The sequence below is a fragment of the Strigops habroptila genome, chromosome 8, assembly GCF_004027225.2.
Source record: "Strigops habroptila isolate Jane chromosome 8, bStrHab1.2.pri, whole genome shotgun sequence".
Classification (NCBI taxonomy): domain Eukaryota; kingdom Metazoa; phylum Chordata; class Aves; order Psittaciformes; family Psittacidae; genus Strigops; species Strigops habroptila.
Window position 1 is genome coordinate 56,616,801 of NC_044284.2, and position 25,079 is coordinate 56,641,879.

The 25,079-nt window shown below is 39.5% G+C and overlaps 1 protein-coding gene across 2 annotated transcripts; it reads left to right on the forward strand.

Moving 5' to 3' along the window:
- The first annotated feature begins 308 nt into the window (after positions 1-308).
- GPX7 (glutathione peroxidase 7) lies at positions 309-22,710 on the forward strand. 2 transcript variants are annotated; one of them, XR_003992607.1, is made up of 4 exons: positions 353-559; positions 8,058-8,319; positions 10,017-10,529; positions 22,700-22,710. XR_003992607.1 is itself a non-coding variant. In XM_030494633.1 (3 exons), the coding sequence occupies exons 1-3, from the start codon at positions 353-355 to the stop codon at positions 10,178-10,180; spliced, it is 633 nt and encodes a 210-aa protein (XP_030350493.1). In that variant the 5' UTR covers positions 309-352; the 3' UTR covers positions 10,181-10,596. The 2 variants fall into 2 exon arrangements, 1 of the variants encoding a protein (XP_030350493.1); XM_030494633.1 differs by lacking the exon at positions 22,700-22,710 and having other exon boundaries at positions 309-559; positions 10,017-10,596.
- The last annotated feature ends 2,369 nt before the right edge of the window (positions 22,711-25,079 follow it).

The following is a 25,079-nucleotide window of genomic DNA, read 5'->3' on the forward strand; positions in this document are numbered from 1 at the left end:
AAGGGCACTTACAAATCTACCAAAGATCGCAATTAACTATCCCTTATTTTCCTGGGACATGGTGAAAGCAGATGTGCCTCTGGTACCCCACAGACACATACAGTATTACTGTTCTCAAGCCAACAAGCACTTTCATTTGCCGTGTACCCATTACTGAACACACCACCACCACCACCATGAAATACTCCATTTTAGAGCATTCGAATCCCCCATGGGTGCATCCTCCGAGCTGTGGACATAGCTCCCAAACCTCTGCAGAAGGCAGACTGTTGCAAAAGCTCCGTTTGCAGCAGTCCTTTCTTTGCGGCAGGCTTTCCTATCGTGGCAAGTGCCTGCAGCACGGCCGTGCAGCATGCTAGATCCTGAGGGCAGTGTGGAGCACAAGCCTCCCTCTTCCTTCCCCAAAGTTCTCCTCATCCCTGTAGCCATGCTCCTTGTAATCGCAGCGCTGCTGCTCTTAGCCTTTTCCGCTACGCAGCAGAAGGAGCCTGATTTTTACACTTTCAAAGTTGTAAACATCAGGGGCAAACTAGTCTCTCTGGAGAAATACAGGGGCTCGGTAAGTCCGCACGGGGATGGGCGCCCCTCGCCCAGACTCACTAACAGCCAGTCCTTGCATGTCTGCAGCAGCCAAGTGGGGGTGGAGAGGTTGTACATTAACTCGGTGCATCCGTGCAGGGAGATTGGCGTTCACGGCTCCTGTGTAACCGATCTGGAGCGTTGCCTGCATGCTGCTTGTGCTACAGCTCCCCTGCGCTCTCTAAATAAAACCTTTGCAGTCTCAACCTCTGTCTGTGTGTGTCCGTGTCTTCTCCCGGTGCGGGCTGCTGTAGACGTGGCAGGCAGGGAATGCCTGCCTGCTTTCCCTGCCTTCCATCCAGCAGGATGAATTGCACTGCCTTGTGGCTATTAAATTTGCACCTCATGAAGTTTGTACCTTTGTATAACTTACTTTTGGAGCTTATTTAAAGGTTGGACTTGATGGTCTTAAAGGGCTTTTCTGACCTCGTTGGTTCTATGATTCTGTTTCTGCCTTTTAACTGCATGACTATTAGGAAATTATTTTTACCTAAATCCCAGTTCTTTTTAATGTTTTAAATGGAAAAAAGGGATTTAATCAGTGGCTAGTGGAGTTAACAGATTTCACAATAGTAAAAAATTGGAGATGACATAATTATTTTAGCATCAGTATATAGTGAAATTGCAGCAGCACAATGCTATTCCCCTTGTCACTTTTTAGTGTGCCAGAGCAATATGAAGAAGGGTGTGTAGATACATATATAGTTTCATGATGTCGTTTAGATTTTATTTACATTATGGATTTCTAAGCAGAGCTTTCCTTCCCATTTTAAGAACAGTTCCCTTGAATGTAACCTGATGTGATTTTTCATATTTAGTGGTTTGACCAGTACCTATGGAAGAATGAAAGGGGAACTTAGCATACAGGGGACATAATGCTATAAGCTGTTACAGCCACATGCCCAAATTACAGAAGCTAAAATCAACATAAAGCCCACAGCTGCCACCCTCAGCGCTCAAGTGACACATCTTCAGTGATGCAGCCAGGCAGTCCAACAGCTTGGCTGCTGCCCCAAAAAGCAGGCACCACTGCTCACTTTCACCCGTATTCTCCAGCTTGGTGTTTCCACTTTCCTTTTGCCCCTCCTGAGGGACTTCAGTGAGGTGTCTGAGCTCACTAATTCACAGCAGCAGGTCACTAAAACATTGGCAGCAAGACAGAGAAGGTATATGAGAGGAGATGGGACACTTTCCTGAGCTCAGTATGAAGGGATACTGGTGGATTTGGACCAAATGAGAGGTCTGAATCTTACCTGGTTTAAAAGTCCTCCTTCCCCTTCAGGAATTTCTTCCTCCTTCACAATTCAGAGCAGAATTGATCCCATGCCCACTCAAATATCTATATTGGAAAAAACATGGAAGCTATTTAACATTAAGCAATATTTGCCCCCTTTTTTTTTTTTTGAGTTCTTTCCAAAGGCTCTGTCAATAAATCCTGTTGCTGGGGCATATTTTGTCTGCAGGTCATCTGCAAATATGTCTGAATAAGCAAATACCACCTGTAGCTTCTTTACCTTAGGGCCAGAATACACATGGAAAGAAGGGGGAATTCCAGCTGATGTGGAATCTCATGGACACACCGGGTTAGGGAAGGGTATCTGTATCTCTAATGGTGCTATGAGACCAGGCCATCCTTGAAGCGTGACGGGCTTCAAAAGGGAGAGCTCTAGAGCTGTACCTTGGAAAAGGTAACACCATCGGTGCATGGTACTCCTTGATCTCTGCTAGGCCATATGGAATAGTTTATTCCAAAAACCTGATGACCGGCTTCTGTATGGAACAAAAAGATTTGCATTCAGAGAGGTTATTAATGTTGAGGCTAGATGCTGTTTGGTAACACGTGCACAATTTTAAAGAATAGTCTAGTAATAAAACATCTCTTTCTGTCATCATGTTATCAGAACTCAGTATTGAGGTAGACAGAGGTTAATTAAAGCTCCCATTTATTTCTTAAAATGAACCTGCTTAAATATGCAGCTAGATAAGTAATGTTAAGATGTAACTTTATCATAATATTTTAAAGCTATTTAAAGAAAGCAAGTAGTATGTAAGTGCTACGTGTGCTGCTGGCGTTATAAAGAGAGTGAGTCACTAGTTAGCCCCTGGAACAATAGTCTGCTAATTGCTAAACCAGCTTCTAACATCCTTAAGCTTTCTGGCAGATGTAGAGAAGACATTTGATTCAATTCAGTCACTCAACTGATTTAGTTAAATAACTACTTCATTGGTAGTCAAGAAACTAACTGGGCATTGAAAACATCCAGAGTATTAAAGAAAATAATAAAGACTTCTAAACACACAGGAGCTGTGCTAAGTCTAAACAACCAGTGCAATTCATGACTTGCAGAATCTTCCTTCAATACCTCAATATAAATTATTGTGCATTTAGATAATTGAAACAATTTTTCTTAGTAAGAAAAAAATAAGACTGATTGATATTAATTCAATTTCTATTCAAGTGCATCTCGATACAAATCACAAGTACCCGCTGTTATGGAGTAAATAAGAAATGTACTAACAGTTCTGAAATAACAAAATGAAAAAAGCAGGGAACAGATTCATTTTTTTGCCTGAAAGAAATGTGTACAGACGTAACCTATCCTCCACTTTAATGAAAATACCAAAATATGATAGGAAATACACCTTTTTATGGGGGCATAAGAAATTATATAGCCAGAATGCTATGAATTTGGCATAGATGCTACAAAATCAGGTACCATATTGCCTGAAAGCAAAGAAAGGGAAGACTGTTACAACTGAAAAAAAGAATATCACAAGCAAAATAGATCAAAAAGCTGTGTGTTTTACTCTGCTGTGCAAAAAGGTCATCCTTCTGTGATTATTCCAGGCTACCATACTGATGTTGACCCATCTACATTAAAAATGAAGGGCAGTGATGCATTGTTGGAAGGGAATCAACATGATCCAAATAAAATTACTTTTCTTCCATAAGAAGACAGCCTGAGAGGGCCGGGCTTGTTTAGCCTGGAGAAGGGAAGGCTCCAGGGAGACCTTAGAGCAGCTTCCAGTATCTAAAGCGGCCAATAACAAAGCTGGAGAGGGACATTTGACAAGGGCATGTAATGATAGGACAAGGAGGAATGGCTTTAAACGGACATAGGGGAGATTTAGGTTAGACATTAGGCAGTTCTTCCCTGTGAGGGTGCTGAGGCGCTGGCACAGGGTGCCTAGAGAAGCTGTGGCTGCCCCATCCCTGGCAGTGTTCAAGGCCAGGTTGGACACAGGGGCTTGGAGCAACCTGCTCTAGTGGAAGGTGTCCCTGCCCGTGGCGGGGGGCTGGAACTGGATGAGCTTTAAGGTCCCTTCCAACCCAAACCAGTCTGAGATTCTGTGATTTCATGATTCTGTCTGATCTATCCACCCCTATAATTCAAGAAAGCTTCTATTATATTTTATGATCTCTACCAGATATGCTGTAAGAGGTAGTATTCTTCACAAAAATAGTATCTGTTTGAGAGTCAGAACTCCCAAGCATCCACAATTCCCTGCTATGCTTATACCTACCCAGATATAATAGTATGTACTGCCTGCCTGCCTATCTACCTACCACACAGCTAAGTACAGCGTGCTGAGGTGTAATTAAGCAGTGTTAGTGCAGTGCTTTGGAAATCTTGAATCAAAGGTACTATAATAATGTAAAAGCATTAGGCACTTTAACAATGAAAAGTATTATTTTACTATTGTTAGTAATGCTAGGCACTTTGCATCACAGCTGTCTGCAATCTGAGTATGTAGTATTACTGAATGCCTATAAATACAGTGTAGCTACTTCATTACTCTAGGAACTATTGCTGTTTCTTTCCATGAAGGTAACAACTCCGAGTTGGAGTAATCTCACACTTGTGGCTGGTTCTTGATCAGTCAGATGGAGCCAGTTAAGAATCTCCAGGTCTAAACCCCAAAGTATCTACTGTCTCTGCTATAAGATCCACAAAGGGTTACTTGAAGCTACAATAGATTCACAAATCTGTCCAGAGATCCTTTCCTCAAGGAGGTACACTGGTGTAAACATTAAGTAAATCAAAAACTGTTTTTGCAGTGTTAAATAAATGAGTTCACTACTCGGATGCATGGGTTTTCTAAGCAAAGGGAAGGAAAGGATAGTATGAAGAAGTCAGACAACAGCTAACACAGAATTCAGCTTCGATGAAATCATTTTGGTAAGGTCCAGGCTGAATTGTTTGCACTGCACGCTAGGTGGTGTGCTTGACTTGCACTCTCACAGCCTAAAGTCAGGCAAGAGGCACAGGGAACTTAAATCTTTAATAGTAAGGAGTAAAAGTAACAGCCTCTGTAAGAGAACATAAAAAGTGACTGTTATTTGTTAAGAATATAAACAAAAAGAGAAATCACCACATTTCATCACTTCTGATACCAGACACTTGAAAGATAAATTGGTAAAGATTTTTAAACAACCATTTTAAACATTCCTTATGAAATGCTAATAAATTCTGAAAGTTTTGTATTATATTTGTTAGTTATACTTTTAGGAGGTTTGCACTATTAAATCACAGAGTTCAGTAACAGAATGCATTTTTCTAAGGAAAAGAAAAAGCAGCACAATGTGCCTGCCATTCTAGGAAATGCTGCGTGTAATTTCCTCCTAATTTGTGAGAGAACGTTTGGAAGTTTGCACCATTGTCAGTGTGAGCTCTCATGCCTTTCACCACCATGCCAAGTAACCACTGGTTTTAAACAGCTGTAAATGAAAATTGTTTCTTTTTGAGTGAATTCTTTCAAGCCCTCCTAACCTCAAAATCAGGTGGCAGCTGTAAAAGCTTGCTTGTTTTCATTGGCAAGTCACGCTTCCTATCTGTTCTAGTATGAACATAATACCTACACAACCTTATTTCCCCCAACTCTCCAATGATAAATTCTTACGTTGCTATTGTGTTTGGGATGAAGTACCACGGGATGTGAATACAGCAAGGTATATGAATAGTTGTGCATCATGAGAATGCTGAGTCTTAAACTATACTTCAAAAAGCCTCTAGAATTTCATCTGAAAGAACTACGTGGGACTTCAAGTCAGTGGTACAATCTATTTTGGCTTCAATCGTACTAAACTACAGTTACCACTTCGCAGATTATTTGGAATGAACAGAACTGCCAATAGTTATTTATTATGTCCAATATCTAAGTTCTATTTGAAATGCTGACAGTCTGCATCATAAAATTATTACTTCTCTGAAACCCCTCCCCCCCCAATTATATGCCTGTCTTTGGATGTTTTAGGAGACTGAATTTAGAATTTAAGTAGAGCTTATAAATGTTGCCTGCAGGACTGTGATGCTTTGGTAGTTAGCTAGATGGCTCCAGATCATATTTCATATGCAAGTGTGCAGGGACTGCTTAGATGGTATGCTGCTGACCACAAGGAAGATTACATCAGTTTGTGCTTTACAAGATTACCTGTGTTCCAGGGAAAACAGTGCCACTCTGACACCACTTTCAGTATAGCCGTATATCTATACAGGGTACAAGATACACAAAGGAAGTGTTAAAGTGTAATGTAAGAAATGCTAAACACGAACATCTCCTTAGCTTTATCTTTATTGCTACTGCTTCAAGGGATTTCGTTTTATGATCTCATACCTTACCCAGATTATGGGCTTTTATATGCCAGTTTGTTTTCTGGCTTTAAACACAAAATAGACATGTAGTAATATATTTTTCCATACAATTTATTTGAATCACTCTTATTCCCTATATACTTTTGTATTTTGCATGAAAACTCACACACAGGAATATGGAACAATAGTAACATAAGAATCCAAAGCTTAAATTGAGCAAAGCCAGTGGTCACAGACAAAAGAGTCTGTGACTTGGAGTCTGGATTTTTTACTTCCTTTGCTTGCCCTGCACTTACTTGCTGTCTAATTTCCCTGCAGTTACTTGCTGTGCAATTTGATAAGGTCAATTAATTTGTCCAAGCTTCAGGCTTTCCTCTTGCAGTATTGGGCCTTTCAACACTGCTGTCTCACCCCAACAATAATAAAAAGAACGTGCCAGCTTCTATGACACTTCCAAACCCTTGTAGAAAGTTCCAATGCAAATGGCTACCGTTGTTCTGCTGGCACTGGGGAATGTGTTGGCTACTTTGATTGAATTAAAACTTGTTTTGCAATTTGAGAATGAAGCACCAGCTTCTGGGCTGATGTGTAATCTGTAGAAACATAGCAGATTTGGTGTAAACCAGGTAGAATTTCAGTTCCCAAATCACAATGCTTTTCTTCTGCACTATGCCCACTATTAATGTAGGTGAGTAGAAACATTTTTAGTATTATAATATGTATATTGCCTTATGACTCTTACATATTGGTCTGAAAAAAGGAATTGAATGTGGTTATATGTAAAACAAACCACTATAAAGTGCATAACGCTATTTTTATTCATAAAATCATACTGTCTCTAAAAGATCTGTGGCATGCACAAGACAACATTAGAATGGACTCTATGTAGAATGAGTGGCAACTCACACTGACAAAATTTGTAGGAATAACAAAAACTGTAAGTGTAAAAATAGGTTCTAGGAGTTATTTAAGGATAAAATATCTCAAAAACCAACAGAAAGCTCTTCAAGGCCTTGAGAAACTGTGAATATGTGTCAGCTCAGGGTTAGGTCACTTCATTTCCCCAACAAATTCTTGTTGGAATCTGTTCCAGCCTGTATTCTCCTTACACGCACCTCTGTTTTCCTGTAGTGCTCTCCTGTGTTTGGTATCTTCCTCTCTGCTGGATGTGCACAGGCAGATACTTGCCTGGTGGTAATGTTTAAATGACACAATGCACATGTCAAAGATGATCAGCTACAGGAATGACTTTAAAGGGTAGTGGGCACAGTCTTCACTTCTTGGAATTGAGGCAGTAAACCTTTATGCAAAACCTGTTGTCATTTTGTTGCAACCGAGTAGATTTACTCTAGAAATGGTGGTAAATCTCACAATCCATACTGGACAGACTAACCCAAAATCCTGTAATTGCTTCTGTTAACTTCCAGGTCAAGACATCTACAGCAGCAATGATAAATGGATCAGCCAGTTCTGTATGAGTACTAATTTCTGTACAAGGAGAGATCTTGCAGAACAGATGCTTCACAATAGATAAACAAACTACCCAAACAAAATACATTAATTTGCAAGTTTCTTTCAGTCAACTTGGTATATCTTAGCTGCATAGTCTTTTCTTAAGTGTGCCTAGAAATTATGCAAAAGGCAGAATGGAGAAACGTAGATTCTCTGTAAACTCAGAATTAAGATTGCTTAGCAGTCTATTCATTAACTTCATGGTTGCCAAATGGGAATACATAAAAATACTGAATCTTCCCGTTGTGAGCAGAACTCAGGGTGGTTTCAAACACAGGTGTTCAGTCACAGTTCTCTACACATTCTCATTTCCAGCCTCCCCGTTGAAAAACTGGCATGTGCAGCCCATCTTTCATCTCTCTTGTTCTTCAGGTGTCACTAGTTGTCAACGTTGCAAGCGAGTGTGGGTATACAGACAGCCACTACAAGGCCTTACAACAGCTACAGAGAGACCTGGGCCCGTATCATTTCAATGTCCTGGCATTCCCATGCAATCAGTTTGGGCAGCAAGAACCAGACACCAACAAGGAAATCGAGAGTTTTGCACGAAAGACTTACAGTGCCTCCTTCCCTATGTTCAGCAAAACTACAGTCAGTGGAGCTGGTGCAATTCCTGCCTTCAAGTACTTAATTGGTGAGTAATCTGGAACATTGGAGGGTTGTTTCCCTAGTGTAGAATTTGTGTAGTGACACAAAATACCATCTGACAGAAAAAAGGTATCTATGGCTGTGTTCACAGAAGCTTAGCACAGAACTGTCAGGCTCAGAGAGGTCAGCCATGTAGTCCATCCTCCTGCACAAGGCAGGATTTCTCTCCATGTCACCCCTGACAGCTTTGTCTAACCTTCTAAGGGATGGACACTATGATAACAGATGCCTTGTAAAAGCTAGTCTAATAAACCTCTACATGGAATACAGGTCTTGAAATACTCTCCTGTACGCATACAACACCTGATCTTCCTCTTTGCACTTTGCAGTCTCGCAAGTGCTTCTCCTGTGACACAGCTGCTGCAGGTTGGATTTATAAGGTTCATCTCAAGAGGATAAGTGGAAGCAAAGCACCTACATAATTTACTTCAACAATCACAAAGTGAAACCAGGCAGTAAGAGATGTCCTTGAATACTTCCTTCCTCCTTCCTTGCCAAGCATCAGTACAGCCATACTGTAAAGTTCCTCCACTTCTATTCTGCGTTACAGCTGGCACTGAGACCTGAAGAGGTTTCGCTGGTTCTTAGCAGACAGCTAACGAACTACACTGTAAAGCAGAATATTCTCTATCAAGGCACTGCTTTTCTTGTATGTATGAATGCTCTAAGTACCATTTAAATGCCAAACAAAAATGTCAGTCTTTATCCAGGGTGAAGGAAATGTCTTCATTGTCAAATGTCTGAAGCTATATTTAATAAAGCCCAATATGATACTGTATCACCTGAGCTGCATTCTGCAAGGACCATATCACTGCTGCTTCTCTCCAGAACCGATGTTCTCCCACGTACCACTGAATTTAAAGGAGTGGTGGTAGTATTTTTGACTACCTCAAGCACACCTCCTTCCGGTGTCTGTACTGGATCTCTCTGCTAGGCAAACTTCCTGTTAATCCCCTTCATGTCCTTCAATTTCTTTTTGCCCAGCAGGGTTATTATTGCAGATATGTCACATGAAACTTGCAAATCTTCTGTTTCTTTGTTGGTCCACACATTTGTGCTATTAGTGCAATGAGGCTTCTGGTCTGATTGAAAATCCTGAATGTTCTGTTAGTCATGTCGCAGAATAATAAAGAATAAGAATGCAACTCATGTAAAATGAGTATATGGTGATGGAGGAAAAAAATCAGTAGATAAGGATGAAGAGGAAACCTCCTGCAACAATTTACTTTGTTATTTCTTCATGTAGTATTTCTTGAAACATTGTTCTGAAGCACATGATACTGGAAAAATTCTGGATAAGCAAATACTCACTCCTGATACAGCTATATTGTTATGCCAAATTCCGTTTCCCTATGAGTGGTCAACTGTTTCAGATTCATCTGTATAGCAGTGACACACGGACGTGCACACACACACTTGAAGACTGATTATAGTGCTTTCGCCTGCCTGTCTGTCTCAAGCTTGACTGTTTCCATTAGTCTCCTGGGTGCTACTGTCTAGTTAAAGCTCCCTGTCTGTCAGAAAATGAATCTCATTATTCAGTCTCAACACCCTCTTAATTTTACATTCTTTCTTCCTCTGAGAGGGTCATCATCAAATTGACATGAACAAATGTCAGGAATTGGCCAATGTGGTTTGCTTTTCTAAGTTTCCACTTTCCCCCCCCCCCTCTTCCCCCTGTAGATTCTACAGGAGAAGAACCAACCTGGAACTTCTGGAAATACCTGGTGGACCCCAATGGGAAAGTAGTAAAGGCCTGGGACTCTACTGTCTCTGTTGAAGAAATAAGGCCTTATATTACAGAACTTGTAAGGAAAATCATCCTGAAGAAGAAAGATGAATTATGACTTTTGTAAATCCCAGCATGCCACTTACAGCTTTATTGAGAATTAGGACTGGACTTTGTCTTTTCACATTCCAAAAGAGAGTATATGGAGAAGGGAAATTATGACCAGTGGAATCTATATTCGCCATCCTAAGAATGTAGAAAACAGCAACTTAGCAGGGTCAAAGTAATGTAAATTTTGTCTCCAACTGAATTCAGTTTGACCTTTCTGGGAAAGAAGAACTCATCAGCAATTGCTTCTTTCCCAGTTCAGATTATTAATTGTTGGTAATACTATAGGAAGTTACTTCATGTACCTGTAGGAAGAAGGGTCAGAATAAGGAGAACTTCCTGACTGGGATTTCACTGCTGTGTGCAATTCTGTTGTCATATTTTGCTTGTGGACTGAATGAAAAAATAAAGGACATGTAAAACAAAGTGCATGATTGACTTAAGGCATGTGATAGGAAGAGGGCCAGAACAGACACCTTCAAACCAGGCAGACTTATACATAGGTATATGTCTTTCTAGTTACCGAGGCCAAACATACTTCATTTCATCTGTCTAGAAAGTCAGTTATAAGAAGGGCATGGAGAAAACACATCTATAAAACTTAAATGAAAGAAATACGAAAACAAAGTCTCTGTGCAAATTATCCAAAAGCTATGAGAAGAATTTCTGCATTTTTTCACCCAGTAAAGGTTATCAGATGATCTTTAAACAGCCATTTGGACATCTCTAGGACCAGAGGCTATATAGAATGGCTGTTTTTCTCTTCTATTAGCATTTTGTTTCAGAATTACTCTCGCTTCATACAGCTGATGTTAAATTCATTTGTCAATTCATAACACCATCCAGTTTTGCTGCATGTACAGACAAACATTGGAGAATCAACGTTTTTCCACGGAAATAATTGTTCAGATGTTTAATTGTTGCATAACGTTACATTGTTTAATACCACATTAATGTCACAAATGTTGAATGGCAACTTTTCCAAATGTAGCACTCAGACATCTGCTCAGACTGCAGAACTTCTTAGCTTGTACTACAATAATAGCACCAATAATTACAGCCTCATTCTCTGACAGAAACCCTTTGAAAATCTTGTCAGCAAGAACTCTTTTTATCTCAAAACCTCCACAATGTACAGGTCCCTGCTCCTTACCCTGGGATGCTTTAAGAGGAATCTAGTCATGTCCAATTGCAGTATTATTGACAAGTGAAAGCTTTTTTCGTGCTTTGTCATGCTTTCTAAAGTAGCACAAGCAATATTTGTCCATACAGTTGTCAGGTCCCAAGTGCACAAATAAGCCTTAACTGACCAGACCATGGTAAAGACTTTTTCCAACTCGTCACAACCATTATAGCTCTTCGGTATCCAAACAGGCTCTACTTGAAATCAAAGGCGAGTATTATGGCTTGCTCTGGCTTGCAGAACAACAGGGGAAAGAAGAGGACTGATGAACTATTGGAAATAAAAGGGTTGATCCTAGAGTGCATTATAGTTCCCATGCTTGAACAGCTGCTGTCTCCTAATGTCTTTGACTCGTTCTGCGGAGCGGCCTAATGAAGTAAGAGCTGGAGGTACTTTAGGATGTGCAAGAAGACCCTGAAGGGCAGAGGCTGTAAGGCACAAACTCAGTTTGCCTGAAAGAAGCCAAGAGCAAGGGGTTTTAGGTTTTAGTGGGGAGAAAGAAAAGGGGGGGAGACAATAAATGGAAGAGGTAACATAAGTACAGAGTAAAAAGAGAGATCAAGTAAGAAGGGAGAAATGAGAAGGAAATGAAAAGAACATTTGCAGCCAAAGAACTCTGGGACAAAATGGATGTGGAAATGCTCAGGTCCTATTGATACTACTGAGTATGCAGCGAGCTATATCAGCTACTTCTCACTGGGAGTGTAACTTAAGAGTGCAGGAAATGGGTGCTTGTGGCAGTGAGTATGTCTGCATTTTCCTCCTCTGATGGTGAGAAAAGTGAACTCTGCAGTCCATTCAGTCATTTAGTCTATTCTTGTATGAATCACTCCAAGGCAATGGTTGCTAAGGATATCACAAAGAAAGGAAAATCAGGCCCAGCTAATATTGTGCTGGGACAGAAAATCCAACCACTAGAAAAGGAGGCCTTGTATTGCTCTGTAGACTGTGTCTCTTTTCTCTGTCCGTTGATACTAATGCAGTGCCCCAGCATGCTCTTAGCAAGTGCTGCAGGGCTTAACATTTTCTCTGTAGAAAGTACGTTTCTATTTTATAACTGAAGCCCAGATGAGCCCAGACCATGCTTTGAAAGATATTTTAAACCCTCTCTCTATTTCAATTTTGGGTGTCCAAAACTCTAGATTTACATAGACAGGATCTTGAATTCTCTATGAGACAAATTCTAGAAGTCTAAAGAGATACAATGGCAATGATCAGTTTGGAAAGGGTTCATACTGTATGGACAGATATTGTTTGTGCTCCTTTTAAAGGCATTACAAGGAACAAAAAAGTTTCATTTGTCAATAATACTGCAATTGGAAAAGACTAGATTCTTCTTAAAGCAACCCAGGGTTAAGAGCAAGGACCTGTACGTTGTGGTTTTATTGAGATAAAAAGAGTTCTTGCTGACAAGCTTTTCAAAGGGTTTCTGTCACAGAACAATGAGGCCATGATTGTTGGTGTTATTATTGTAGCACAAGCTAAGTTCTGGAGGCTGAAGTCTGAGCAGATGCCTGAGTGCTATGAATAACTTAATCCTGATGACTGTTATGAGCTATTGTTCTTTTTGGCAATTTAAAGATAACTAAGGTAAGTATTACATATGCAAGCTTTGCAGAACAACAGATTTGAAGAAGCATATGTTTTTAAGCACATAACTAGTCTCTCTGACATGAACAGAAACATTTTTGTGATTGAATTAAGCATGTGGTATATATTCCATCCTTTGTTGCACTGGAATCAGTTTGTAGAACAAACACCTTGGTCTTTTAATCAAGGTTAGAGGGTAAAAGCAAATATTCTTGGTTGTAGATGAATTCATATCTAGTTATGCCATAAGTACTTCATGACTTCCTGCCCAGAAAAATGGCAAAGCAAATTGCCTGGGTTGAATTTTTCTGTTGAGACTGTATAGAGGGCATGCAGAGATCAGAAATCACTTTTTTTGGCTCATGAGTTCCAACACTGTTTTAATCTGACAGAGATCTTCTCTACAGCAAGTCCCCAAAGGTGTAAACCAGCTCTGAATATGTAGCATGAGATTATTTTCTTTACCTCTTTTCTACTTTGCAGAAAAAATCTTAGTATACATTAAGAAATGAGCACATCTATGCATGGAATGTGATTGATTTGATCATCTAAGACTTGACCTCTTACAGTTTGCAACTGTGAAGGTATAAAGCCTTCGTGTGTTGATTTAAATGCTAAACTAAGCACCTAGAGACATGATTGTATGGAGTCATGTGCCCTCTGTGGCATGCCAGAGGGAAAAGAAATCATTTTAAAGCTCTAAGTTTAAAATTAGACAAAAAAGGGAACTTTGAATCTTTCAAGATTTTGTCTCATGAAGTCTGTAAAATCAGACCTCCATATATGCAAAGCTTTGTTTTGAAATGGAATACACTACACTGAAATAGAGCGATTGAATGGAGCAATAGAGAGGGGGTTTTCTCCCTTTTTTGGCATTATAAGGAGAACAAAACCAAATACCCTTGTTATCCTTACAGCCACATCTGCTATTTTAGGTATATGTTAGGGACCTTTCACTAGACTTTCTATTGTGATTCCTGTTGGAAACCTCGGTAGCAAACCAGGCACAATTTCTCTCTACTGGATGGTTCTCAGTTTATTGTGTCAAACACGTCAGTGTCTGTTTCAGTAAATAGCTGACCATGGTCAGTACTCTCAGAAGACTGGACATCCCTTTGATTAAGCAAAACAAATTTTGTGCTACCTTCAGTTACTGGATCAGTCAAATACATTCTATATACACATAAATTTATACTGCATCTACTCCTAGAGCCAAATGAAATTTAACAAGCTTAACCTCTGACTCACTCACAGAAAGAGGCGAGTAAGCAGAGAAATCAGGTATTTTCTGTGATGTGATTAACAGATCCCAGAATAGAAACATCACTGATAAAACACAAAGGAGTTTTCAAACCCTTTGAGGGGTGCGATACTGAAAGCACCAAGAGATATGAGAATCTGAACCATATTAAGGCTCAATAGCAGAGACGTACACAGAGAAGAAGTAACTGAGCTGTACCTGAACATCACCACAGAAGTGACTCTGTGACTGAATGCTACACAGCTAACTCATCTACCTACCCAGCTCACAAACACAGTGATGCCCACAATATAGGATGAAAAACAACAAAATTCAGCTTCGTCTTTATGCCAACTCTGCAGCATCTTGGCACACGCAACAGTGGGGGCTTGTCTAGTGGTAAGGGCTGACCTTTTCCAGACATCTCTACACAGGAGCTAAAGCCAGCCCTGAGTAACTTTCCATTCTTAGCCTAGAAAACCTGATCCAAGCTGTCAGTCTAGAGGCCTATGAGATAAGACATGCTGTTTTATCTCAAAGCATTGCAAGATACCTCCTCAACAAGCTCTATAGTAATTCCAGAAAATGAGAACAGTTGAAGGATCATTGCATTTTAAGTAAGCTTAAAGACTTGTATTTGGAAGATGAGCACAGACGTCAAAGTTTTTGAGGTGATCCTGCTGATGTAGATTCTTTTCCCCCATTCAAGGAGAAATAACAGCATCCGCAGAGTTAGGCACTGGTGCTTTCCTAAGCACTAATTGATAGAACAACGACAGTAGAAGGAAATAACAGTATTCTAGAACAACAGAAAAGACTGAAGTACAACCTCTTGAAGAGCAAACTTTTGTAACACCTGATCTGTAAATGCAGTTCTGTGTAACACTTCCCCATCAAACAGAAATCCTACCTTCAGGAAGCTGTAGTTTTAGTTTCCCTAAGTGAAAGATGCAGCCAGAAAGCTATTACTGTATTATATAAAACTCCTCTGTCTTTTTTTGTCCCCCTTTCCCTAAAAGCATTGCTGTTTCATCATGAGTAGTGCTTTCATCTGAATGATACGATAAACCACTATATTTTTATTTAGCAAGCAAGTAAATCTGACAATGATAAACAAAGACCAGCTGCTGAGGAAAACATCCATCACCCACAGATTGTTCACCCATCCTTTCAAAAGGGGCACAATCATGAAACCATCCTTGTAATCAAAGAGCTTGCTGAATTCCCAGTTTAAATTCTAAATCAGCTTCTCTAACCCCGAGAGTCACACCACTCATTCTGATCTGTCATTACTTGTATATTCAAAATACTAGTTATTTTATTACTGGTACTTTACTGTCTTCTGGAGAGACCACTAACCACCAGAGAGATGAAGGGAAATGTTTTCCTGTCATACAAGCATTTTATATTGGAAGTCTCCTTATCCAAATCCAAAGAGAGTATGAATATTTTAAGTTTTCACACACAAATAATCCCCAAACAGGCAGTTTGGTTAAGCTGAAGCATTTTGTTTGGATACAATTGATGGGAAATGTTTCAAAATTGCTATCCATCTTTTCAAGCTTAAAAAATATAAATCAAATATTAAAAGTGAAAATAATTTCGAACCAAGAAATTTAATCTAAATGACAATATAGAAGATTTGATGATTTTCAAACTTAAAAGTTGATACTGTGAGTTTTGTGAAAACATTTTTTCTGCAAGTTTCAGGTTAGGGAACAGTGTGGTTAAAAACACTGACAATTCCTAATAACAAAACATTCTTCTGAAGAAGCCTTCAGAGGCTGCCCATCTATTGCGCCTATAGCTACACCGAAGTCAACAAGAATATATCATTGAGTAAAACTGCAAGATCAAGTCTCTGAATTATATGAATCATCTAGTCTTATCGAACCGGCAATTGCAGGACACTGTTTCTAGTTGTTAACTACATGCACAGTTTGTCAAGCCCAAGATTAACTTGATGACAGTATCAACAGACAGAAATGACCTGAGTTTACTGTGCATCCCAATCTTACAGTGAATCACAGAATGAGTTGGGTTGGAAAGGACCTTAAGATCATCCAGTTCCAACCCCCTGCCATGGGCAGGGACACCTCACAGTAGACCATGTTGCCCAAGGCTCTGTCCAGCCTGGCCTTGAACACTGCCAGGGATGGGGCATTTATGGTTTATTTTATATCTTTAAAATATAATTTCTAAGCACTTTAATATTTATTGAAAATTCCCCCGAAGAATCCTTGATTAAAATAATATTTACTAGGTTGAAATGCTATCGATCCTTCCAAATAAGCTATGTTCTGGACTCCTTGTTGGAGACTCGGTGCTTTGCCAAAAATACACACAATTTTCTTCTTCCTGCACTAAAGCACTGCATGTGAAAAAACTGCTGCAGATTTCTGAATCCTGTGATGTCCAGACCAGGTACTATCAGTGTTGGACTTTGCTTCCTGCATTGTACGTGTCTCCTTTCTGATACATGTGAATTAAGCATTCTATATTATTTTCCTCTCATTTAATAGAGTTGATAATACTGTGTAGAATACCTGAAGGAGGCCAACAAGAAAGCTGGAGAGGGACTTTTTACAAGGGCATGTAGTGACAGGACAAGGGGGGTGGCTTTAAATTGACAGAGGGGAGATTGAGATGAGCTCTTAGACAGAAGTTGTTCCCTGTGAGGGTGCTAAGGCGCTGGCACAGGGTGCCCAGAGAAGCTGTGGCTGCCCCATCCCTGGCAGTGTTCAAGGCCAGGTTGGACACAGGGGCTTGGAGCAACCTGCTCTAGTGGAAGGTGTCCCTGCCCGTGGCAGGGGGTTGGAACTGGATGAGCTTTAAGGTCCCTCCCAACCCAAACCAGTCTGTGATTCTATGAATTTTAATGAGTTAATTAATGGGTCCATGAAATAACAACCAACATGGAGGCTGGTGCTCAAAAAATACAATATGATATGAACAGAAGTCATAAACCAAGAAATGAATAAAGCTATATACTAGGAATAGCTACATAGATAAGACGGAAGGGCTGAGTGTCCAGCACCTATAAAGATTTGGCCTTTTTTGTATATTGCATCACTAACAGCCAGATACAAACTCACTTTCTTGCAGATCTCTCTCAGCTCAAATGGCAGAAATGCATTAAATGAGCTCTTCTCAGGAACCAAAATCATCTTGAGCCACAGCAACTGGGGAATAATGAAGTGAAATCATTTGAAAAAACCAGATGTGCTTCCAGCCCCTCACTATCAATATATTTGGTTAGCAGTCTTGGTTTGTGTACTCTAGTAGCTTCCAAAATGTTAAAAAAACTCAGTATATACACAAACTCTTAGAATTAGTATCACACTCACTGGTTCCCTTTCCTGTTTGCACTAATTACCTGTTGTGAATAGTAGGATGTCTCTGGGACTAGATGGTGACTCATTAAAAAGTGACTTCATGGTGGGAGACTGACTTTGTTACCACTCTTCCAAATCAATTTCAGCCCTTGATTTATGAGCTGAATTGTTTACTTTTTAAAAGGAACAGACTGGCAGCACTAAAATGTCCATTATTTCCAGAAGTGTAATGAATGCTCAGCACTCTTCTCTCAGGCCAGGTTTACTTTTGGCATAGGCTTGCAGCAGTGAACCAGTACACTTGTTATTTGTCTTCCTTTTACACTCTCATGTGAAAGATGACTTTTAAAGTTATTATAAGAATTGGTGCAAGACTTAAATACAAGCAATCGGACAACACTGTATATCATAAGGCGGCCCACAAAGTTCTTTAACACTTCAAGGCATGTATTTCCATACTGCTGATGTGATCTCATTCCCATTTTGCCCCATAAGCTGGAGAATTTCCAGAGATACGGCGTACTTTTATAGTATAGTTAGGCTTTCAAAAGGTCTGCCCCCAAAAGATAATGCGGAAAGCCGTAAAGATTAGGAGATTACCATTTATGTTTGGCCTTATATAGGACTCTGGCTTTAATTTATACAACTCAATTACTGCATGTCTGGTTTTTGGGGTTTATTTCTTAAAACAAGATCTCAGACCTTCTGAGAACAAATTGCACTAATATAAAAGCATTACAGGGTTTCCTATAGGCATTATTCTGAAGCAGAAAAGAGATTAGAATAGAGAGTAGGAGCTTCTGATGTAAAAATGTCTAGTATGGTAAGAAGTCTGAATTTTAGACCTATAATGAGATAAAAATGCAAATTTCCTTTGGAGTAGGCGGATCAGTGCTTGTGTCTCAGTCCAAGCATTTTGGATGTGACATTTAAAACACAATTCCATTGCAAAATAGCAAACAGTGAGACAAATAAAAGAAAACTGAAATTCCACCCTCTTATTTTTGTCCTTCTTTACCTTGCTATGAATGCTGATTTAAAGTCAGTAGGAAAACAAAGCATGCAGGATCACTTAAACTGCCTGATTTCATCACGTTCATATAGGTGCACTCACAGCTAACAGTTACTGCACTGGCTCTGAAGCAAAAAGGCTCTGTGTCACATATGTGTTTTCAAAGCTGTATATGTGCAAGATGGAAGCTTTCCACAATAACTAAAGCAGCTGATTAGGAAAAACATCTGTGTGCTGCATTAGAAAACTTGTTAATATAAAGTGAATCAACACGGCCTGCCAGCAAAGATCCATGCTTAGCAGTGATATGGTGACATCAGTCTTTTTGTAGCCTTTTTCCACTGACTTAATCAGCTATACACAACTCTATTCATAGGATCTAGCTTTTATGAATCAGGAAGTCCTATAGTAATAATAAGGAATAGTAAAGTGGAACATTCTTACTCAAGGATGATAATGACAGTATTCTGTTACTGAGACTCATAGAAACCTCACAGCATCATGGAAAAGGGCTTAATATTGATCTCATAGGTGAAGCAACTAAGCATGTGGGTGACACCATTTTCTCAAAGCACGTAACAAGTGAATTAAAAGCAAAGAACAGAAAGAACTTAATCTTCTGCTTCTGAGTTCGTACAGATGTATCTATCACCTTTAGTTAACCCAACAAGAGAAAGCAAGTTATGTCATGTAAAAGCTGATTGATTTGGCAGTACTCAATGTGACAAATAGACGGCAACAGACAAATGAAGTAATTACGTTCCCTTCCAGAAGACAAACAGCAATGTTACTATAAATTAAGATAATTTAGCTTCATTCTGCTTTGACTACTGCTGAGATATTCGTCGTGTCTGTGACAGTGAGCTGTACTTATACATTCTGCTTCAGTAGCAATACAGAAACAATTCCTGTCAAAATCCCTGGTGCAGATTCAAGGTATGGAAGAATGATGAATGTCATAGGCTTCATTAAAGATGCATTGGCTTAGACTTGGCTGGAAGAAAAACTACATCTGATAGCATATTAGTGAACACACTAAAACATATCTTACTCCTCACTAATGGGTAACACATTTTCTGTGATGACTGTCTCCAGTGAAAGAGTTTTGAAGATATGCCCAACACTCCTTTTCAGGCTTTAGACCTTTCAGTATTGGCACCTCCCCAAACTGTTCACCTTCTCGCTTCCTCTCAAACAGAAGTGTTTAAATGTCTTTTTTCCTCAAGTCAAAAAACACCTACTGCGAAAATACTGCTGGTGTGTATTGCTAAATGTTTGGAATTCGAGGAAAGCAGACAAGACCTTGTATGGAAGATCCCTATTCCTTTGATATCTCAGGCTGGCCAGGAAAGAACATGAACAACTAGCGGCAGAGAATGTTGGAATTTGGCACTTGCTCATCAACTTCTTTCAGACACTGACCAAAATGGATGCCAAACAGGTGATAAAATTCGATTAAGGAGTGTGCTGTTGAAAAGCCAATTTCTTGTCTCTTCTAGAGCCACACATCTGCTATAGTTGAGATAAATGAAGTAAACAATTAGGAATTAGCGCAAGATGCAAAATAAAAGGACTGAGTGAAGGAAGACATTGGAGATCCTATTTCTCCACAAGAAGTGGAGAAAAATACTTTAAAAGTATTCCAGAAGTGGAGAAGTTCTTTACTCAGGAGCAAATAGAGAAATTCTCCCCCAAGTTTCAGACAGGTTCTCTGTCAAACCTTCTCTTCGTAGACTGAGAGGAAGTCACTTTGATCAGCTCTGGAGAAAAGTTGATAAATGGATGGATACCAGCTTGTATCTTTTTGCCCACGCTCTGTGTGGCCACACTAGACTTACTGAGGGCAAAAAGATGATCTTTAAACCCTAAAGGCAGGACACAGAGCCCAAAAGCAAAACATTGAAGAAAACCCCCAAACAAAACCACAAGTAAGACTGATATGTCAAATGTTCAAAGCAAGGACGCCACTTGAAGATGACATGCAGAGGACACCAGACAGCCAAAGATTCCAGGGAATCCCTAGACCCCAAAGGACGTCTGCCAAGAGTGCAAGACAGAAAGCAGGGCTGGTTTCTCATGCACACAATGCTTCTCAGTAAGTGGAGTGTTCTGAACTATGGATGCTCACTTTAATCAGTGCCTTGAAAAATCGGAAAACCTAAAAGCCTTGGAAACTGAAGTTTGATGTATCCTCAGAGCAGGATAGTGTGAAGAGTTCCTTCCGCTCATCCTACCAACAGACCTCAGCCAAGACTTGGAGAAAATGAACTACTGTGAGTCTTAAGCTTTTGGCACATGACATTTTTGATCTCTTTATACAAACACTCCCAAGAGAACCAAAATGGAAAGTGGTTCCCAGACTGCTAGTGAGAGACTAAAACCAATTCTGAATACATGGTCCGTGAAGCTCTAATATTTGTTTACTTCTCGTTCTGTGTCACCAGTTTTTTTCTGTAGTGATTTAGTGTGGCCAGGCAGCAAATATGAATCAAACTGGAGCAGCTTAAGACGTCATTGCAGCTTCTTTTTCTTCCTGAGAGAAAAGCATTCCTTATGAAGGCATGTGAATGTGCCTCAGCCAAACCAGCACATTGTAAAAAGCCTTCTTCAGCTATTGGAATTAAGAGGGCAAGTTGTGTACTGAGACGGTGCTGAAGCATGCTCAGGCTGTTCTGTCAACTGTTTTAAGTGGACAGTAATATCTAGAAGATGGTTAGGAGGAAGTGATGTAATAGATCTTATTGCTTCATCCAGTTCTAAGAGAACATCTAACTACTGACTAGCACAGATGAAATGAATCATTCACCTGAGATGCAGCTGGTGACTTGTTAATATAAAGTTTCCATTTCCATTTCCAACTTAATATAAAGTTTGGTTTCCATTTCACCAAACCAGGACTGATGAGGTGGAGACCCGACCCAGCTTCAAATGGCCTCATCTATCACTGAAAGGAATTCCACCCATTCTGGACTGTGTGGTAACCAGGTGCTCTGGTGATGAGGGACACTCAAGATTAACAGATACGGATCACATGCCTCAGTTGCCTTTTAATAACTATTGTGCAAACATAATTGAGTTAAAACATTTGTAGCGTCTTGAAGACATACAAAACCATTTAAGCACCAGCATTATTAAGCACCAGTTATTATTAGTAGCCTATATTTGTTTAATGTTATGAAACATCAAATCATAGGCTATGTTAGGTGTTCATAATAAGAATATGCCTTTCATCTTTCCTTTGAATTATCAGCTTATGTTGGACAACTGCTCCCTGTCTCCACAGCTGAAGTCAAAAGGGATTTGAAACAGAATAAGGCTTTCCAGCTTCAGCCAGAGTCAGAAGGGCTATGGAAACGAATTCTCTTTACAGCATCTCAAATCAAGTAGTGTTCCCAAAATGGAAAACAAACAACTTCAGCACTAGAAAAGAGGAATAAAAATGAGCTTTTGTGTCTAGAAAATAAAAATGAGGTTCTGTCAAGAAAACAACTATCAAGAAAGGCACATCATTGCTTGTGACTAACACATCCGTATCAGGAGTGAAAAGGACAAATTCCCATCTTCTGTAACTACATGTAATACATGAACCAAGAAGGAAGGCACTATGTGACTTCTTTGCCATGAAATTAAGAGCACTGCCATCAGTAATGAGGTTGAACTGACACTTCTATTATGATTCTGATTGCTTATGGAATATTGCAGTATCTTAACTTCTATTTTTTTTAATGAAAACACCTTTAAAGTGCATTTTTAAATGCAGAGGAAAAATGCATTCTAGCTGTCAGCCAAGTGAGAGACAGAAAAGTCTCCTTGCCAGGATTAGTAATAATGGTTTTGCATGTTAATAAAATGTTGTTCTAGTCATTAGAAGCAATACTTTGAAGTCTTCTATAATTTTCTGCTCAAGGTTGTCGTGCATTTTACAGACTTTAAGTATGTCTCAGCTTTCCTATCAGAAGAAAAACTATTGGGCCCTGCAACAGATAGCTGTGCCTATGGAGTCAGGTGTGAGAAACAGGTACGTAACAAATTATTATATCTGCAAAATAGATAAATATCCCACCTCCTCATCTCACAGAGCACTGGAAAAATGAATTACTATCTGTGAAGCAGTTGTAAGTGTTACAAAAAAAACCCCAAGGCTGAAATAATTCTGTATTCACAGTAAGTATGGTTAACTTGCAGTACATAAACACTTGACCATGCATTAGGAAAGAGTAAGAAGATAAAATCCTTAAAAACTCCATTGCCAAAGGAAATGGAATCTCTTCAAAAGCAGTGTGTGATCACATTATTAGCTGTATGTCTGGCATTTCTAAATTCTGAGTAACCTAATGTTCTTTGAATGTAATTTGTACCTGTAATTTCTTAAGTTTGAAAACAAATAGAGAAAACGAGCAGAATTTCATCTTGGCAACCCCATGCGTAGTCTGAAATATTTCAAACTAACACACAGAACTTTGCCACATGGATTAATAAGTAACAGTCATTGTCATCGTATGTGTGAAAGAGAACTAAATGGATTTAAACATATTTGCTGACAAAAGAAGGAAGGGAGCCAAACCTTGGTTCCAAGCTGCATAGGTAAATGATCTCTAGTGAGCAACAGGCTTTTTTCCTGTTACTCCAAAGCCTGGTCCTCTTTGCCTTGTCCCTTCAGTTTGCCTCTGGTCACTCTTTCCTACTTCCATCTCTTCATCCTAGCCCTGTTCTGCTTAACTACCAAATCCCAGGCCCTGATCCTTATGTTTCTAATGCCAGTTCCAGTTTCCTACCCCAACTGGGTCAGAGCCCAAACTTTTGGCCTTAACATCTTCTTTCACTCCATTCCTTTCTTACTGGGTGGGCTGTTGCTCCTCCACCTCAGCTTCAGACCTCCCATCCACTTCTTTGTTTTCAGCTCCGTTCCATCTGCTCTCCCACTGGTGGCCCTGTTTCTCTTTTTGGACTTCTCATTCAGTCTCCGTTTCTCTTTTCATGACTTCTACCCTCAAAACATACTCCTGAATGAACCTAAGAAACCCCACTGTTAGCTGGAGACAGAAACACAGGAGAGAAGACTTCAGTATAAAACTGCTATAAATCTAGACTTTTCCATGTTGTGTATTAATGTAGAATCAATGCTGAAAAGATGAAGCAACTTACATGTTTTACAAGTGCTCTCTCTGATGGATATCTTGCTTAAATGGTCTGAAATAATGGGCACGTCATTTCTAACTTCCTTGCAATTGAGTAACTCAGTTTCAGAATTATCCCCATAATCATCCCTTATATGCAGAAACTACATAGTTACTAGAATCCTTTAAAATTTGAATCCTCCTATTCAGGTAGAAATTACATTACAACATAGAACTGCATCTCTAAAATTGCAAATAATTATATTTTATAAGCAGGGTAAATAAAAGCAAAGTTAAATGATTGAGGCAGTGTCCCTTTGTGAATTTTTGGTAAGTAAGGAGCATGTCAATTCTGTGCCTAAAGCTCAGCTCAGTAAAAAGAATTTTCCCCTCTGAAACAGAAATGAAAACTCCATGAAGACAAATTGCTGTCAAGAATTCTTGTCTAGGTTCATTGTTGGAAACTATATTATCCTGTATCATTGTATTTCTAGACAAATGAGTAAGTGCAAAAGGCTAAGATTTGCTTAAGGGAGACGTTATTTTGAAAGATTTACCAATAACAGCACATAAAATACCATAGATACTGAGGCCATTACACATACAAACACAAACTATTTATCAGAACTCCATCCTCACCTCAAAATTACCAGTGTCAACACTTAAAATAGATTTTGCTCCTTCACTGTTGCACTGATTCTCCCTCTTCCTTTAAATTTTGACTGAAATCTCTTCTTACTTCCTGCTACTCAAAATCACTTTCTCCCTCCTCATTACTTAGCTCTGTAAAGCAGAGACGGTATAAAGTCAAAATCTATACTATCTATTGACTGGGGGAATCAACTAAAGAATAATTTGTATAAAAGACAGTTAAAATTACTAGAAAAATTGGTAGGCTCTAGAGTGATAGGAAAAAGTCATAAAGATACTTTTTACAAGTGTTCAGTTTCACAGAGAAGATCTTGAAACACCGACTCTTCAGCAAACAAGCGTCAGACAACTCCACCATTCTCCCAAATTTACAGAGAGCTAAACTGAAGCACACACTGGGAAAGCAATTTGCTTACAGTGTATGTCACCTGAATTGAGAGCAGAACCCAAGACGTATCATATCCTTTTGTCAGTTTTCTGTCTTTCACTAATGCACAAGAGTCCAATAAGGCAGTGCCGAACCAGATCCTCCTCTTTAGAATGCACCTAGCATCAGCCCTTGTTTTTCAGTCCTTTGAGTGGCAGCATCTCACTGTGCTGCAAACATGCACCCCTTAAACTTCTGTTCCCCTTTCAGTTTTCAACCTTATGCTGTCATCTGTCTACTACTTATGTGTGATAAAACATGTTGTCTACACTAACCCTGGTGTCAGTTTGAGCTGTTACTCCTAATCAGGCCTAGTTACACCATCTTGGCATGACAGTTTGGTTTAATTGCATA

Coding starts and splice junctions, on each gene's coding strand:
- GPX7 (XM_030494633.1), top strand. CDS start 353: ATGCTAGATCCTGAGGGCAGTGTGGAGCACAAGCCTCCCTCTTCCTTC. Junction 560..8,057: donor TGGAGAAATACAGGGGCTCG/GTAAGTCCGCAC, acceptor CTTGTTCTTCAG/GTGTCACTAGTTGTCAACGT. Junction 8,320..10,016: donor TGCCTTCAAGTACTTAATTG/GTGAGTAATCTG, acceptor TTCCCCCTGTAG/ATTCTACAGGAGAAGAACCA.